The sequence below is a fragment of the Balaenoptera ricei genome, chromosome 18 (genome assembly GCF_028023285.1).
Source record: "Balaenoptera ricei isolate mBalRic1 chromosome 18, mBalRic1.hap2, whole genome shotgun sequence".
Classification (NCBI taxonomy): domain Eukaryota; kingdom Metazoa; phylum Chordata; class Mammalia; order Artiodactyla; family Balaenopteridae; genus Balaenoptera; species Balaenoptera ricei.
In genome coordinates, this window is record NC_082656.1 from 22,069,830 (window position 1) to 22,088,802 (window position 18,973).

General features: G+C 41.4%; 1 protein-coding gene across 1 annotated transcript in view; it reads right to left on the bottom strand.

Moving 5' to 3' along the window:
• GTF2F2 (general transcription factor IIF subunit 2) overlaps positions 1–18,973 on the bottom strand; it is a 142,637-nt gene that overhangs the window by 122,997 nt on the left and 667 nt on the right. The window contains exon 2 of the mRNA XM_059903116.1: positions 6,213–6,286. Within this exon, the coding sequence (XP_059759099.1) occupies positions 6,213–6,286 (74 nt within the window). The remainder of the gene's footprint in view (positions 1–6,212; positions 6,287–18,973) is intronic.

The following is an 18,973-nucleotide window of genomic DNA, read 5'->3' on the forward strand; positions in this document are numbered from 1 at the left end:
GATTCAACTAACAGCACATCGTGGGGTACTGCAGCATATACTGACTGAAAAAAACCCATGTAATCAGTGGACCTGTGCAGTTCAAACTCTTATTGTTCAAGGGACAACTGTATATATTATAATAGCATCTTAGTTGGAATGATAAGAGATTGATCAACTCTGGATGAGTTAATTTTCTAGAATAAATATTAACCCTTGAAAACTTAAAATTTATTTTAAAAGGATTATGTATTACTTTGTCTTGGTGTATGAATGTATGAAGTATACATGAACTTTCGTCATTCTACATTACAACTAAAATATACCCTTTCCATGATGATCTGTGGTCAAAGTTATAAACATCCACTATTGTAAAACACAGTAATGTCTTCAGAAATGGATGAAGTAAACACCTGGCCCACCCTTTCACTGAATGTCTCAAAATGTTTCTCATTACTCTGAGTCTGTTTCTCAATACTCCACAGATACTTCTTTAGACTCCAGCCTCGTTCCTCTTGCCTTTTTTAAAAAAATTAATGTCTTTCCTTTTTCTTACACTTTTAAAATACACCTTAGATTTGACACCAATGGGGCCAGACTTTTCACTAATCGCTGATAACCAATAAGTCACCTGCTTCTTCAGGACAAGAAGACCAACCAAATAATAATGATAATAACCCTGTGCTCCACAGGATTTTTTGTGGTTTTTGTTTTGTTTCACTTTGAATTCCTATTCATATGTCCCCTTCTTGAACAATACAGCTCAAAAACCATTAGGGGAGGCCAAGCAAGGTAGGCATCTGCAGTGGGTGGAGCAGGGTAGTCACAGCCCAAGTGGAAAGGAAGTGCCTGGGGTGGAGAGGGCAGGCCGGAGCAAGGTGTCAGAGCCCAGTGGGGTAAAGGAGGGCACCCCAGAACGGAACGGCTCAACAAGAAATGGGTCAGAGCCTAGTGGGGCGAGGGCATCCACATGGAAGGACAGCCTGAAACAGGCTGTTGGAGCCCTAGCGGGGTAAGGAGGCATGCCTTTGAGGAGAGGGCAGCCTCAGAACAGGGGGTGGAAGCCTAGAAGGGCTGAGGAGAGCATCCCTGTGGAGGGCAGCAAAGGTTAACAACAGCCTAACAAGGGTTGCTATAGCCCAAGGAGGGTGAGGAGGGCAATCACCAATGCGGGAGAAGTGCGGGACTCTGAACAAGTAAGAACAGAGGCCTGAACAAATACGTGAATATATTAAGAATAACAGGAACCAGGTTTCTCACTTTCAGAAAAGAGGTACAAATATGAAAAGGGAGGAAACTAGAACACACCCTGTAGTGCTGAACTGGAACTGGGTATTGGTATAAATTCATGATTTTCAATACATGTAAATGTAAAAATAAATGTAGACCCAGAGGTATGTGTGTGTACATATATATACACCCTAGCTCTGCCCACTTAGAGGGTCTGGCAGCAGCCATGAGCACCTGTGGTATCCAGAGTTTAGCTTCCAAATCCCATTTTCCTCTAGAGGAAACCAGGGCTCCTTAGAGAAATGACTGGCTCCAGGGCTCAGAGAGAAATGTACAAGATGAGTCTAAAACACCTTGCCTTAACAAAAAGTAAGTGCTCAAAGAATGATGAAGACATGCCCTTAGTCTATGGGACTTACACTATTGAACTGTAAACACTATTGAACTGTACACTTAAATATGGTTAAGGTGGTAAATTTTATATGTATTCTTTACCACAATAAAGAAAACAAAGATCATGAGTGCCAGCTAGAAGGAGCTTCCATTGGTTAAACTTTGGACAATTTGAACATCAGAATAAATGATGATAAATTGAGTCTCTCAGTGTCTTTCTGTAAGGGCAGCACCAAGAACTGAACATAATGCTTGCACTGTGAGCTAACCGGCAGAGGAAACAGTGGGATTATTATTCTACTTTGTTTTGAGCAGCAATGTGTATCTGTGCCTATGTGTGTGTATTATATACGTATATATACGTATATGTGTGTATATATATGTGTGCATTGATATACATGTATGTTTTGCCAGACTGCCCTTCAGAAAGTTTGTACTGATTTAAACTCCTATCAACAGTATAACACTGTTCTAAACTTAGTCAATTTTTATAACAAAAAATTATCTCATTGATTTTTTTATTTGCATATTTTCTATTATTAGTGGGCCCCGATATGACCTTGGAAGTTAAGTGTGTTTAGAAATAAAACTAGAAATTAAACGTCTCTGAAAGAAGCTGTATTAGTACAAACTGTATGACTGTCAGTAAAATATGACATATATCAAACATTTTGAAAACTGAAGTTTTCTGAGGCAGGATGGTAATGTAGAAGGCTGGTTTTAAAATTAAACAAACTAAAGCAAAACTATAAACCAATTAAAATGCAGTACACATCAGATGTCCAAAGGTATAAGAATAGTCCAAGTACAGTGATTTAGGGACATGGCATGAATTGCTTGACGAAAGTGGCCCAAATGTTACCAACTGTTAAAAGAAGCTGTTACTCTCATCTTATTCTGGACTCTCCTTTTTTCAGGTATAAAAAGAACCAAATTTGGGAAGAGCTGCATTCCCCGCGGCATGTGTTCCCCCTCCCCTCTGCCTCTCTTGATTCCTTTACTCCACAGCGCCTGTCTCTGCTGGAATCAGCGTCCACACCACGTACTTCTTCCTAGCTTCTGGCCTACTGCACAGCAAGCTGGTGCTGCTGCTTAACTGTGGGAGAGCTGACGGGGACGGGAGGTGCCAGACATGACGCAGGGTCTACTGCCTGTACTTTGTGGTATGTGGGGCATGACAGCAGGTGAACACTTACGGAGTATTTTACATGCACTGAACCTATGAGGTATTGATACCATCTCCTTTTCACAGATGAGGAAACAGAGAGGGTAATAAGCAACTTCCCCAAAGTCACATAGCTGGTAAATGACAAGGCCCGGATAAAGCCCAGAGCTGACTGACTCCTGAGTCTATACTCATTATCAGTATACCACACTGCCTTTTTAAAACCTTAGCTATTTTTCATTTTTAACCCAAATATTCATTTTTTTCAACCACACAGATAACCCACCAAATGGTTAATCTGCCTCTAAGGATCAATAGTTGATCATACATCTTCTAGTCTTTAAAAATATTTGAAGACAGTTTCACTGGTTTGCCCTAAGTCTTCTCTTAAACAGCCATCGTACCTTCAAACGTTCCTCACAGGAAATTGATTTCCGTTTTCTCACTGTCCTAGTCTCACTCCACTGAATGAACTTATTTGTCCATGTCTCCAGGTGCAGCACTAAAACCTGAACACAACGTCTGCTCTGGAAGCTCACTGGCGAAGAAGAGTGGGGTTATCATCCCACTTCATTCTGAACAACAATCATCTATTAATGGAGTCTTTTGTTTATAGCCACAAAACCTTGATGAGTCATATTCAGCTGAAATTAAAGTATTGATAACCTAGTCACAGGCACTGCTAAGTCATTCCTCACTCATCCTACACTTGTTTAATAGTGAATCTAGTAATCAGCAAGAAGAATGAAAACTAAGTAAATTAGAAACATAAAAAGATAGCCAGTAGACCTACTCCAGAACAAGCTGTTTTCAAGCATTTCCATAGCAATCTTAGGATACCAACTACTAAAAATCTGTTCCCATCATAAAAAGCATCCAGCTCTTCTACACGGCAAGATTATATGTCATGTTAGGTAGAAAATCTGCTAGATTTTTAATTTACATATAAAATACACATACACACATCTGTTAATATTAAGGGCAAACATAGTTTATTGCCAAAACCAGGACACTCTGGAGAGTGAAAGAGGAGACACTATTAATAATTACACAGGAAAAATATGTAAACTGGCACTGTAAAACATGTAAACTGGTCATGACCTGGGGATACGGCCTCCCTATGCATATTAGATGTAACTATGTAAAACATCTGCTTTAAACTAAGGACAAGCTTGAAATTTTCTTCCAAACAAAGGCTGATCAAGAAAAATCACAGCACACCCATTACTGTTTATTTAGCATGCTACCTTTAATATTTACCTTAGGGATGAAAGCAGTACTTAGGGCTTACATAGGTTTCCCTAGAGCTGGGCTCCTTTTACTCTGTTTCCCATACCAGCTGCCTCCTCCCCACACCAAAAGATTTTACATTCCTCAACTAGGTATTTTCTTTACACAGAGGTTTTCAGGAATGCAATATTCATGGTAGGGAAAGGTAGCGAATCTAAACTCAGAAGATTAAGTATCTGTCCAAAGCCTCACTGATAGTAAGTGACGGAGCTGGCACTGGAAGCTGTTGTTTCTTACCACTCAAAGGACTGAATTTAAGCCCAGTTCTGCTATTAAACGTGTAGCTGTTTCTTAAGAAAAGAAGATATTACTTGTCTCTACCTAACATTAGAACTTTGGATATAAAAGCATGCCCATTTCCAATAAATATCTTGTGAAAACAAAAGGAAGAATTTAAAGATTTGTCTGAAACAAATGCAAGTAAGATAAAGAACAAAAATATTGACATTTAGGGCATAAACCATGAAAGTATCAAAGTTTCTTACTTTAAAGACATGACATCATCCAAGAACACAGGATTGCTCCTCCGAAGAACAAAACCCAGAGGGTGTCCAAATAACATTTAGAAATTGAGAAGATGAGAAGGAGCCAGCAAGAGAGTGATGTCTCAGAAGTGAGATGAAAAAAAAGGGTTTGAGGGTAGAAGTGATCAACTATGTCAAATTCTGTTGAAGGGCAATTGAGAAGAGCTGCTGTTGACTCTTAGATTTAACAACGTGGATGTGGCAGGGGCTTCCCTGGTGGCGCAGGGGTTAAGAATCCACCTGCCAATGCAGGGGACACGGGTTTGAGCCCTGGTCCAGGAAGATCCCACATGCCGCAGAGCAATTAAGCCCGTGTGCCACAACTACTGAGCCTGCACTCTAGAGTCCAAGTGCCACAACTACTGAGCCCACGTGCCACAACTACTGAAGCCCGCGTGCCTAGAGCCCGTGCTCCGCAACAAGACAAGCCACTGCAATGAGAAGCCTGCACACCAGAGCGAAGAGTAGCCCCTGCTCTATGCAACTAGAGAAAGCCTGCGCACAGCAACGAAGACCCAATGCAGCCAAAAATAAAATACATTTTTTTAAAAACTTAAAAAAAAAAAAAGAATGTGGATGTGGTAGATTGTAAAAAAAATAAAAAAATTTAGGACTACAAATTATTTGCCTCAAATCCCATCAAGAGGTAGAGTCTACTGCAAGTTACATTTACATTTGGCAAACATGATGCAAGCACAAGCTTGCAAAGCACTTGTGCAGTGGGGCTTCCCTCTCTCTTGCTACTAGGAACTCTTTCACCACCATGGGAAGGAGCATGCTGGAGATGAAAAACACATGGCAACTGCCCCAGCTGACAGCAAGCCAACCACCAGACACATAAATGAGGCCATTCTAGCCAGGAAGACCAGCCAGGTCAGCCTCAACCAGAACTCTCTAGAATGGCCCCACAGAATTATAAGCTAATAAAATGGTTTTGTTCTAAGCCACTAAACTTTGCGGTGGTTTGTTATGAAACAAAAACTCAGTGATAAAGAGGTGGATATTGGTGGTAGACAAGAGCCATTTGAATAGAGTAGTGGGCATGGAAATCTGATTAGAGCTGGATTAAGAATGAATGGACAGTAAGAGGGGAACACAAGGCCTATGGCTGACACCAGCTGAGCTATGAAGGCTTCCTTTTCAAACAAGGTCATTTTCTCAACCAGGAAACAATACTCTTACATTGTTTACTAGGTGTTCCCTACCCTCTTCCAAAGCCTCTATAAATAGGTATGGTGGCACAATGGCAAAATCCTTCTCCTGAAGCCCTTAACTTGGTGCATCCAGTTATGCCCAACTCAAGCATACCTCCTCAAAGGTGCGGAGCGGATAGATGGATGAGGGAACTACATACTCTGCTACTTCACTGCCAATAGGCTTTACCAATAAATTGTACTTGATATTTACACCTTTCATTACAGGAATATGTGCGTGTGTGTGTGTACACATGTATACACACGAATCCTTACAGGGCACCTAATCATCTCTTGACAAGCCTTGGCATGCTCATTACTTCTTATTTTTCAGGTAAATTCTCTGTTTGAATAAGAACTCTAATTACCTTTAAAAGCACTTGTAAAAAAAAATTCCAAAAAGTTTTGTAAAATGTCAAAAATTCATAAATAACTTACTTGGCAATCCGCAGTTTCCCAACTTCACCTCTTCCAGGGGCTTTAGCCCATTGCTGTGACAAATATTTAGGAACCTAAAACAAAATAAGACACTATTAGACTATGTTTTAGATGCTAACAAACCTTTTTAAACATAAAGTGATATACGGCTTCTATATATACTTTCTGTCTGTAATAACTGCTAATTAAGCAGCAAGCTCTCATTATATGTTTTGCACTAAAGAGGTACTAAGATATGTAAGAAATGATTTTAGCTCTCAAAGTGTTTAAAGTCAGCTGAGTTGATGACACAAAACTAAAACTGGTCATATAACTTAACAATAATGAAGTGCTAACTTATGTTCCCAGATAAGTCCAATAAAAGTTCAGAGATGAGAAAGGTTACCAGAAGAGGCTTCTTGGAGGAGCATAACACTCTGACATGATATTATTTAGAGACACTACTGAGCTTAAGATGATTCAAAAGTCATATTTTATTATATATAAGATTATAACTCTGACCAATATGATGAAGGATCTGCTGAAATAAAAGAAATTATTCAATATAACAGCTAGCAGTTATATAATAGTACTTTCCTGACAGTTATATGCACTTTTCATACATTTATACCTCACATCTCTACGAGGTAGGTACTGTTAATTATCCCCATTTTACAGGGAATTTTTTTTTTAATTAATTAATTTATTTTATTTTTGGCTGCGTTGTGTCTTCGTTGCTGCACGCGGGCTTTCTCTAGTTGTGGTGAGCGGGGGCTACTCTTCTTTGCAGTGCATGGGCTTCTCATTGCGGTGGCTTCTCTTGTTGAGGAGCACGGGCTCTAGGCGTGCTGGCTTCAGTAGTTGTGGCACATGGGCTCAGGAGCTGTGGCTCGTGAGCTCTAGAGCATAGGCTCAGTCGTTGTGGCGCACAGGCTTAGTTGCTCCATGGCATGTGGAATCTTCCCGGACCAGGGCTCGAACCCATGTCCCCTGCATTGGCAGGCGGATTCCTAACCACTGCACCACCAGGGAATATCCCCATTTTCCAGATTATGAATTTGGAGCACCCAGGGATTATAAAGTTTAGCCAAGGGTATATAATTAGCAAATGAGGAGCCAGGATTCAAATCCAGGCAGTGTGGTTCCAGCATCTACGTTCTTAACTGTGTTGCGTCTGAAATTAGATATATGTAATCAGAAGGGTTTTAATTCTCAAAAAGATTAAGGGAATATATGCTGAATGCCTACTATGGACCTTATCTCATTTCTTCTAACAAGTAGTTTGAACTCGGGAATCAGTACATACTTTTAAGGTATGCTTCATAGTTTATATGTACATATAAAGTATGAAGCATAATGCCTCACACAAACAAGTACTCAGTGAGCGTCAGGTGTCATTATTATTTCCCACAGTAATCCTGGAATGATAACATGAACATGAATGTGTAACTGAGTCAGAGAGACCTTCCAAGGCTGGAAAGGAAAAAAAAATTCTATCTAGCAAAATTTCTTTTGCAAAAAGAACCACCTGACCATTAGTCAAACAAGTAGCAGTGCTCTGGATATACTAAAAATTCAAGAATAAAAGAAGATCCTAACGGTATTTGTTCATTCTTTACACTGGAATATATTGAACAACTACTGTGTCAGACAATATGCTAGAAAAGATGAAGGGAAAGGGAGCCAACAGTGTCAGATACAGTGCTACACATTTTACACCCACTATCCCATTTAATCCTCCCAATCACCCTGCAAAATTGCTACTGCTCTCCTCATTCTATAGATAAGAAAACCGAGGCTCAGAGGGTTGAAATAACATGGTTAGCTAGTAACAGACACTAGAGGACTCCAGATTGGTCAGATGCTTTCTTTGTTATACAACTGAATAAGAGTATGTAAAGGATCCTAAAGGAAAAGGGGTTTTGAAGATTCCACATCTTCAAGTTTCAACTACACTGCACTCCACTTATTCATGCATGCTTAGAGGATTTGGCAAACTTCTGATAACTGTATCTACCTACTAGGTCTCCTTTGATTACAAATGAGAAGAAAACCCACTTAGGCATACAGAGGATTTACTGGCAAAAGTAACTAAAAATTCCAGAGGTAGTTTTAAAGTGGCTTGATTAAGGGCTCAAATGATGTAACCAGGACTCTTTCACCATCTCTCATCTCTTCTCACCACACTGACTCACTTCTTTGCCAGCCTTCCCCCTTGTGTAGCAAGATGGCTGAAGCCGCTCCTGAAGAGCAAGAGTTCTCCTTCCCCAAATCCCCAGCAAAACTGGAATTGTCTCTCGTGGCTCTGACTAGGTCATGTGTCCTTCCTTGGGCCTATTATTGAACCCACAGATGAGATCCTTGCACTGTCAGCCTGAGTCAATGACACCTCTGGTGAGGGACAGTCAACACCATTAGAATCACACAGACTGAAAAGAGGGAGCACTAAGTAAGTGCTGTTACAGCACTTACTGTAAACGCAGGGTGCTGTTACAGTGTCAGAGCAAGAGGATACTGGCTAGTCAAGAAGCAAATGTCAACATTACCTGTCAGAACTAAATACAAGATCTGAAACTGATCTGGACAAATACTGTTACAACATCAAATAAAACCCTGAATCCTTGAACTATGTAAATTATTACCTCATGGCCTCAATCTTGAAATACTGCCTAACAAGTGAGCCTTTGCTTCTTGCTTCTCTTTGATTTTTAGCCCCAGGGAACCTTCTTGTCAATTACTCTGACACAAAGAGAAAACTATGTTCTACAGATAGCAGCCTACTCTACCAAGCGATCACAAGCTGTATTCCCTAACAAAGTCTTCAGGGGAAAGACGGTGGCTTTTCTTCATCATATTCCAAGTTACCGATTCAAATGAGCCCTACATTTAGATACTGTAAGACTTTCTCGTTATCAGTAACAGTACCCCTTTCTGCAAACTGTATTTCAGGGAACCATTCTGACCACCACCTCCTAACTTGCTGGCCCTTTCCTCAGTACTTCGACTCCAACAATTCTTCCATCCCTCAAATCACAGACTCTACATCTGTACACTGTCCCTGTCTGCTTATGTCCTCATGCCTCTCTTCAACAGAGCTACATTTCACAACCCATCATTATAACCATTCTCTTGCCCCTAACTCCCTCCATCATACTGGCCTGGCAGAACCTAATGCTGATTAAAGCCAAGCTATACTACTACTTAATTAATTAATCTATTTATTGTTCTATTTGATCATGCTATTCTTCCTCCACACTTGCACCTGAGCAGCTGAAGAAAAACAATCATGCTAAATGGTCTCCCTTGAAATACACGGCTACTAACATCAAGTAAGCCCTTCAAGATGCCAGGCAATTTAACACCCTCTCCCTGGCCAATTCTCACCTGCAGTGGGAAAGCCACTGCAGACAGGTCACATGTTCTCTTCACTCCTCAAATATGTAACACTTCTTCCTTCCTCTTCCACTGAGGAAAGATGAACAATCAAAAGGATACTTCCAAATCTACCACTTAGGACTTCCCTGGCAGTCCAGTGGTTAAGTCTCCGAGATTCCACTGCAGGGGGCGCGGGTTCGACCCCGCATGCCTCGAGAACTAAGATCCTGCATGCCATACCGCTTGGCCAAAAAATCAATCAATCAGTCAATCAGTCAATCTACCGCTTAGCCACAGGTGGGGCTTTTACTCTGCTTTCCCCTTTTAACAGATGAACTATGTATGGCCAATCCCTCCAGGTGTGCATTGAATTTTTCCCTGTAGTCTAATCAAGGACATCTTTCCTTCAATTCTACCCTTTCCTCCACTCCCTTTACGTAATTATTCCCCCATCAGAGTAACAACGATGATGGTGATAGCTAACACTCAGAGCGCTTACTAAATGCGGCAGAAGACTCTAAGATGGCCCCCAATGATCCCCACCTCCTGATATTCGCACCCTTGTGTAACTGCCTCTCCCAGGGTGAGAACAGGACCTGTGACTTCCTTCTGGTCAATACAATATGGCAAAGGTGATGGATGGGATGTTACTTCTGTGATTAGGTTACATCAGACTGTGACCTCTGTCTTGCTTCGAAGCCCATGTGGCAGGAAACTAAGGGCAGGCTCCAGCCAACAGTCAGCTAGGAACTTAGGCCCTCGGTCCAACAACCTTAGAGGAACTGAATTCTGCCAGCCACGGAACCTTGGAAACAATCTTCCCACAGGCACAGCTTCAGTTGAGAGTCCAGCCCTGGCTGACACCTTGACTGCATCCGGTGAGAGACTCTGAAGCAGAGGACCCAGCTAAGCCACACCAGGACTCCTGATCCACAGAAACTATGAAATAATAAGTGCACACTATTTTAAGCTACTAAGTCTGTGGTGATAATGTTATCTAGCAATAGATAACTAATACATTAAGTGACAAGCACTCTTTTAAATGTTTTAAATATATTAACCATTTAACTCTCACACAATCCTTTTATTGTCTCCATTTTACAAATGAGGAAACTGAGGCACAGGGAGGCTAGCGAAGTAACTCATGATCGCACACCGGGTAAGGGCAGGCTCTATAATTCCTTCCACCCTCTGTCCCGTCTCTCTGCCTCTCTACAGCAAAGCTCTTTGAAGAGCCGTCTCTGCTGGCTGACTACAGTTCCTCCTCTGACACTTTGCTCTGCTCTAGACAGGCTTCCCCTCTATTACTCTGCTGAAACTGGTTCCCATGGTTACAAAAGCTCACCATATTGCCAAGCCAATGCTTAGTCCTCGTCTTGCAGACCTATCAACAATATTTGAGAACTTACTGTTTCCTCCTTCTTCAAACCCCTTCTTTACTTGGCTTCAAGTCACCCCAATCTCTCTTGATTTTCCTCCTACTTCTCTGGACTCTCCTTTTTGGTCTCCACACATCTAGATTCTCATCTTCCTGACGTCTTAACCTCAGAGGGCCCTGATTTCAGTCCTCAGACCTTTCCTCTACTCTATCCACACTCAATCTTATGTAACCTCATCCAATCTCTTGACTTTAAATACCCTCTGTATAATGACAACTCCCAAATTTATAGCTCTCCCCCCCCAAGTCCCAACTTATATATCCAACTGCCTACTCAAACTCTCCATCTGAATATTCACTAGACATTTCAAACTCAAAATATCCACACCAGAACTCTTATTTCTCCCTCATAAACCTGTTCCTCCTGCAATTTTCCTATCTCAGTAAAAGTCGACTCCGTCCTTCCAGGCACTCAGTCTGAAACTGGAGTTACCCTGAATAGCTCCTTTTTTCTCACATTCCACATCCAATTAACTGACATAGCCTGTCAGCAACACCTTCAAATTATATCCAGACTCCATGTCCTTCTCACCAATTCCAGGGTTACCATCCTAATCCAAGTCACCATCATCTCCTGTAATAGCCTCCTGATTCCCTTGCTTCCACTCTTGTCCGTGTACACTTTAGTCTCAATACAGCAGCCAGAGTGACCATATTAAAACCTAAGTCAGATGATACTGTTCTGCTCAAAGCCTTTCAATTTATTTAACAGACATCTACATAGTGCTTACCATGTGCCAGGTACTTTTCTAAGCACTTTAAAATTTTGCTTCACTTAATCCTCATAACAACTCTATTATTATTCCATTTCGCAGATGAAGAAACTAAGGCACCAAAAAAGTTATCATTTGTCCAAAGTCCCACAATTACTAGCGGTGGGAAGCCAGGATTCTAACCCAGGCAGTCTAGCTCCACAATCAGCACGCCAAGCTGCCTCTCTATGGCTACTCGCTTCCCATGTCACTCACTGTAAAAATCCTCTAACGTCCTAGATGATTCAGCCCGCTGCAATCCACGGCCTCATGGATCTGTGGATCCATGACCCTCCTACTGCCTTCACTCACTTGACTCTAATCACACAGATCTGTGAACATTCCCAACACCATCCCATCCGAGGGCCTTTGATTCGTTGTTACTTCTGTCTGGAATGCTCTTCCTCCAGGTATCTGAAGGGCATCCCCATAACTTCCTTCAGGTCTCTGCTCAAGGCCCACCTTATCAGTGAGGCCCTTCCCCACGTTATTAAAATAGCATCCCCAGCTACCTTCTATACCTTTTACCCTAATTTGTTTTTCTTCAGAGCACTTATCACCTGCTATATACATATCTGTTTATTGTCCATTCTCCCTCCCCATTAGAATGCAATCTGCACGAGGTAGATATTTTGTGTGTTTTGTTTACTGCCACATCCCTAGCATCTAGAATAGCCTGGCACACAGTAGGAACAGAGTTATTATTTTAATGACTGGATATTGTTGAAGAAGTGTTACTAATGTTAATGTAATGACAATGATGGTGTTATTAGGATAAATCCAGGATACAGAATTTAATTTTAATAAATCTCACTGCATTCTCAAAGGGAAACCTTGTTTCAGAGATCTACCTTAAAATAAGGGGGAAGAGAGGAAAACACCAATAGTAGAGTGGAGCATTTTCCAACTTGCCACTGTCCCCTCATTGCTGGTTCCCTGAAATGCTATTAAGATAAAGGGAAGACAAGAATGTTCTGGAGCTCTTTAGGCTTCCCTGGTGGCGCAGTGGTTAAGAATCCGCCTGCCAATGCAGGGGACACGGGTTCAATCCCTGGTCCAGGAAGATCCCACATGCCATGGAGCAACTAAGCCCGTGTGCCACAACTACTGAGCCTGTGCTCTAGAGCCCGCGAGCCACCAACTACTGAGCCCGCATGCCACAACTACTGAGCCTGCACTCTAGAGCCTGTGCTCCACAACAAGAGAAGCCACCGCAGTGAGAAGCCCGTGCACCACAACGAAGAGTAGCCCCTGCTCGCCACAACTAGAGAAAGCCTGCGCGCAGCAATGGAAATCCAACACAGCCAAAAATAAATAAATTAATTAATTAAAAAAAAAAGAATGTTCTGGAGCTCTTGATGAGACCACTGTTCTTCAGTACATTAACCAGGTCAGAAGATTCTATGATCAAACTGCTGGAGACTACAATTTAGGCCACCAAACAAGAAGACAATAGTTCTAAGTGAAGTAACTATATACCATACACTAAAACAAATTTAAGAATCAAATCCAGTACAATAATTGTATCTAATACAAGCAATTGCCAACTTAAAAAAAGATTACGTCCCAGAAGTTAATTGATAAAAACAAGTTTGGAACTCATACTGCATTGTCATCATTATTATAATAAAGCTGTAAGTTCTCATGGAACTTCCCTGGTGGTCCAGTGGTTAAGACTCTGCACTTCCACTGCAGGGGGCACGGGTTCAGTCCCTGGTCAGGGAACTAAGATCTGGCATGCTGCGTGCAATGCGGCCAAAAAAAAAAAAAAAAGTAAGTTCCCAGGTAAGCCTACCAGCTTATTTAATTAAAAAGGTTGCCAAAATACTATACCCTTGTAATGAAAAATAGTAGAATACAATGAGGATACTATGTCAATCATATATAACTTTCTACACCAAGAGCTTACGGAAATGGGTTTCCCAGAAGTCCCAGCCCATTAAGTTGTGAAAAAAGAGGTAGAAGGAAAAGGAAAAAATAACGGTATATATGGTTCCAAGGCTCCAAAATACTTTTTTTTGGTTAGCTGATATTTTTATTTTTATTGTTATTTTTATTTTTTTTTAAGATTTAATTTTATTTATTTTTTGGCTGTGTTGGGTCTCCGTTGCTGCACGCAGGCATTCTCTAGTTGTGGCAAGCAGGGGCTACTCTCTGTTGCGGTGTGCAGGCTTCTCCTTGTGGTGGCTTCTCTTGTTGCTCTAGGCTCATGGTCAGTAGTTGTGGCTCGTGGGCTCTAGAGCACAGGCTCAGTAGTTGCGGTGCCCGGGCTTAGTTGCTCCGTGGCATGTGGGCTCTTCCCAGACCAGGGATGGAACCCGTGTCCTCTGCAGCGGTAGGCAGATTCTTATCCACTGCGCCTCCAGGGAAGCCCCTGGACAGCTGATATTTTTAATTAAAACATTATATTTTATTTTTAAGGTGTACAACATGATGATTTGATATATGCAGTGAAATGATTATGCTAGTCAAGCTAATTAACATATCGTCTCCTCACATAATTACCTTTTTCTGGATGAGAACACCTGAATTCTATTCTTAGTAAATTTCCGCAAAACACTCTTGTCAACATGTCACTTGTGAGATATCTGTGTTGTTTCCACTGTCTACACATTCATTAAAGAAAATGAGATGGAGACAAGATAATGGGTACAGGGATGTTTTCTCAGATTTCCCAAGACCAGGGAGTGTGACAGAAAATGACTCACTTTGACCACTGTAAAGCAATTATACTCCAATAAAGATGTTAAAAAAAAAAGAATCGCCCACTGTTCCTGGGGCAAACCACCCTGTACCCAATCCTGCATAAGGCCTTTTCCTTCCACAGGTGATGATCCCAGGAGCGCTCCACACCAAACCTCTGCATGCTAACCTCCTGCTCAGAACCAGCTTCCCTGGGAACCCAGTCTATGACAGGCAGCTTCTACTCACACGTTTTCTTGAAGGTCAACATATGGAGCTGACAAGACCCAAGGCCATAAAAACAAAGTCCCCCACCTCACCTCTGGTCTCCAGGGAGATGATTCATTAAAGGGAACCAAGGGGAAAAAAAGACATTTCCTATTTCTGGCATAAGCTTTGTAGCCAAACAGACCTAAATTTGAATTACTGTTCCATGCCTGGGCAAGATAATTAACCTCCCTAAACCTCAATTTTATCATCTGAAAAATATAATTAGTACCTACTTCACAGGTTTGCTGTGTAAAACACTTGGCACATTATAAATATAAGTTCCTTTTTCTCCTGCAAGACTCTGGGGTATCACCCATTCCGGTTTCATCTCTCCCTGGTACATAGCTTTCTCTCTGGCTGCCAATGTCCAACTGTTTATCTGTCTGTGAAAAAATAAAAGTTGAGCTTGGTGGCATTTGAGTTGTTGAATGGAGGTCCCAATATTCACAGGGGATGGCGTCCATCCCTCCTGTCCTGATCCTCTCCTCCAACAAGTATCAATCAAAATGCTTAGAAGAGGAAGGTTGATGGGGCTTGAAACACACCTTTATGCTGGCTAGGAAGCTGTTGGTTGGACCCATTGCAGCGCTTGTCAATACCTCCACCTGTCCATTTCCCTCAAAAGATAGGATTTCTTATAATTCAAGCTCCAGTATGATATTCATTACTTACAAAAACCCCACCACTCCTAAAAACCCTGGCAGCTTTATCTCCCCCTCTTCCCCATCAGGTACCCTACCCTCCTGCCAATCATAACTAGATAAGATGATTTTTTCCAGAAGTCTAAATATTGGAAGCCGGGCTTCCCTGGTGGCGCAGTGGTTGAGAATCCGCCTGCCAATGCAGGGGACACGGGTTCGAGCCCTGGTCCGAGAAGATCCCACATGCCGCGGAGCAACAAAGCCCGTGCGCCACAACTACTGAGCCTGTGCTCTACAGCCCATGAGCCACAACTACTGAGCCCACGTGCCACAACTACTGAAGCCCATGTGCCTAGAGCCCGTGCTCCACAACAAGAGAAGCCACCGCAATGAGAAGCCCGTGCACCGCAACAAAGAGTAGCCCCTGCTCGTCGCAACTAGAGAAAAGCCTGCGTGCGGCAACGAAGACCCAACGCAGCCAAAAATAAATAAATAAATAAATACATTTTAAATAAATAAATAAATATTGGAAGCCAAACAAAAGAACTATGCTAAAAATTTTTTAAATATCGTTTTTAGATCCTGATTTGGTACCAGCTGGCAACCTAACAGTGGCATAGACTGAGCAACAGAAATAGGGCAATGCAAACTACAAGGGACTAGCTCCCTGCCCAGGTAAAAACTGCGGCTGTTTATGTTTTTCAGCAGGTGACATCTATTGTGAAGTTAAATCCAATCATGTCTATTATCTATCAAAACTTATTTAGATCATCATTCTCTTGTAGATTTAAGATATTCAAAACTCCAGAAATGGCATTTCATTAGGCCAGAACAGTTACAGGTAGTGGATATCCTGGTACACAACCTTCCACTGTATTTGCCTTTTCCTGAACACACTCACCCGCCCTGCTGGGAAGTTTTTCCTAACTAATCAACTCCATAGGCGCTTCTGAAATGTCACCTCCCCCAAAGTCTTCCCTGTTCCCACCTGACAACTTTTTTCCTACTTAAAACTCTCAGAGATCTTGTATGTATAGCCCTTACTGTATTTATCCTTTTCTATATCTGTCTAGTGATGGAATTAATAAAATATGAACAAAATGGCCCATAAACTTGCGATACTCTAGGAAGAAACTCATGTATTTTACAACAAATGATCCTCAAAGATCAGAACTCAAGGCGTTATTTATAAGAAATACTAACGTGTACTGAAAAGATTTAAAGTCGTATGTAGTTCTATTCACAAATTCTAATTGGGTAAGAAGGAAAACAAACTCTATAAACAACATGTTATATTTTAATATCACACAAAGAAAGCTGAAAATGAAATTAACCATTACAACTTGAAGCTCTCATATAATTTATTCCTATAATTCAGAGATAAAAATCCAAATATGCTTAGGATATGGGCATGAAAATCATACTGGATGCTAATCCCAGCACAAATGAAACAAATTCAAACTATCTGACAGGTGTGCAAATCAAACCTCATTGCCTACTAGCATTCCTTTAACTAAAGCAGAAATAAAAGTTGAAAAATAAAGAGGGAACATGAATGGATTTTAGAACAGAAAGTATTTGATAGCAATTCTCATCCTCTTTAAGAGATAAGGTTGTCAGAGAACAAGAACTGGCCAAAAAAAAAAAAAAAGTCCTTTCACACCCTGGAAAGATGTAGTATTTGCAAGCCTGTTATTTTTCTTTGATACATAAGGTTAGAAAAAGAAGAAATACTGCAGGCCAAATTGATGTAAGGAAACAATGATACAGCAAACAATAAATAATTGAAACATTATAACTACCTTTATAAAACAGAACAAATCATTAGTCTGAGGTGAGTTCTTTTTAAAGTGATAAAATGTATTCAAATGGTCATATATGAAAGAACACTAAAATTTCTTAACTTTAGATTCATTGCTTTCTTTCACATCCTCATTTAGTCAGTCACCACACCCTGACAACTTTTGCTGAAAAAGTTTCCCTAACTCCTCAGAATTCACTATCAAATGCCTATGATCCTGTGATAATTTTCTAATTTTGAGTCTAATTTTGTTATCTTCCCCTCGTTTTTTTTTTTTTTTCCCCTAAAAGAATCATTTGCATCCCTGCCTTACTCAAAAACCTCCAAAAGTTTCCTCACTTCTTGTGGACTAAAGTTAAAACATCCCCATTTCACAATGTGACAGTATCAGTATACAGTCCCAAGCCTCTACTCTAGGCATAATAATCTCCTCTTTGATTTCCAGGATACAGCATGTTACTGTGCATTTTCACTCTTGCATTTCAGTTCCACTCTCCATGGTATACTACGGAGATACTATGGGTGGCCTCTGTCCACCCATCCAAATCTCTCTGTAAGGCAAACAACATTTCTTGAGCATTTACTGTGCTCCAAGCACAAACACATTGTCTCAAGCTTCACCATCTTTGCAAGCTCTTTCAGTCTGTAAAGGAGCTCTCCTCCCTAATAATTCCCCTCCATTTAGCATGCAGGAGGAGAGAGATGCTTATTTACTCCATCATTTTATGTTATTTTTATAAATTTATTTATTTTTTATTTATTTATTTTTGGCTGCGTTGGGTCTTCGTTGCTGCACACGGGCTTTCTCTAGTTGCAGCGAGCGGGGACTACTCTTCGTTGCGGTGCGCGGGCTTCTCATTGCAGTGGCTTCTCTGGTTGTGGAGCACAGGCTCTAGGTGCGCGGGCTTCAGCAGTTGTGGCTCGGCGGGCTCTAGAGCGCAGGCTCCGTAGTTGTAGCGTACGCAGGTGGCTTAGCTGCTCCGCGGCATGTGGGATCTTCCCAAACCAGGGCTCGAACCCCTGTGCCCTGCATTGGCAGGCGGATTCTTAACCACTGCGCCACCAGTGAAGTCTCTACTCCATCATTTTAAATCACACTGATATCGCCGTGATAAGTCAAATGAGTACCAGAAGCTAAGGCTAGCGATGAAGCATAAGAGTTCATTCATTCATTCATCACATATCTGAGCTATTACCATGTGCCAAACACAGTTCTGGGTGTGACAGGCAAGGAGCCTAGTCTTGCGAAATGTTGACTGTGCATGTGCTGGGGAAAAGGAGGTAATCAACACTGAACACAGAATCACTTTGGACTCTGACAAGTGCTTTGAAGAATATAATACAGGTTCGACTTGCTAGCAAATAAGCATAAGAAAGCTACTTCAGAGAGGCAGACAGGACGGGCCTCTCAGATTTAACTGATGAGAACTCAGCCATGTGATATAAGTTTTTAAAAATCTAACAAACCAAAGGTCCCTACATTTTACTTGAGTTTCGGATACTGTCACAATCACATTTTGAACATACATATGTCTTATGAAACCCTCCTAAAAGACAACACTCCCCAATATGAAAAAGTAAAGCACAAATACTGTACTCACTAAGGGCTAATCAAGATTGCTGTCTTTACAAAACAAAACAAAATGAAAGACATTTGCTGACAGTTTCACGAGACCAGGTCATGCTCTAAAAGAACACTCCAGTCCACGGCCTCTCCTTCCCTGAGTTCAGAGCTCTCTCAGCTCTCCTGAGAACTTCATAAGAACCAACAACCTAAAAGAACACTTTAAGGGTACGCAGGGACCAGTTCTACTTTCTGGCTG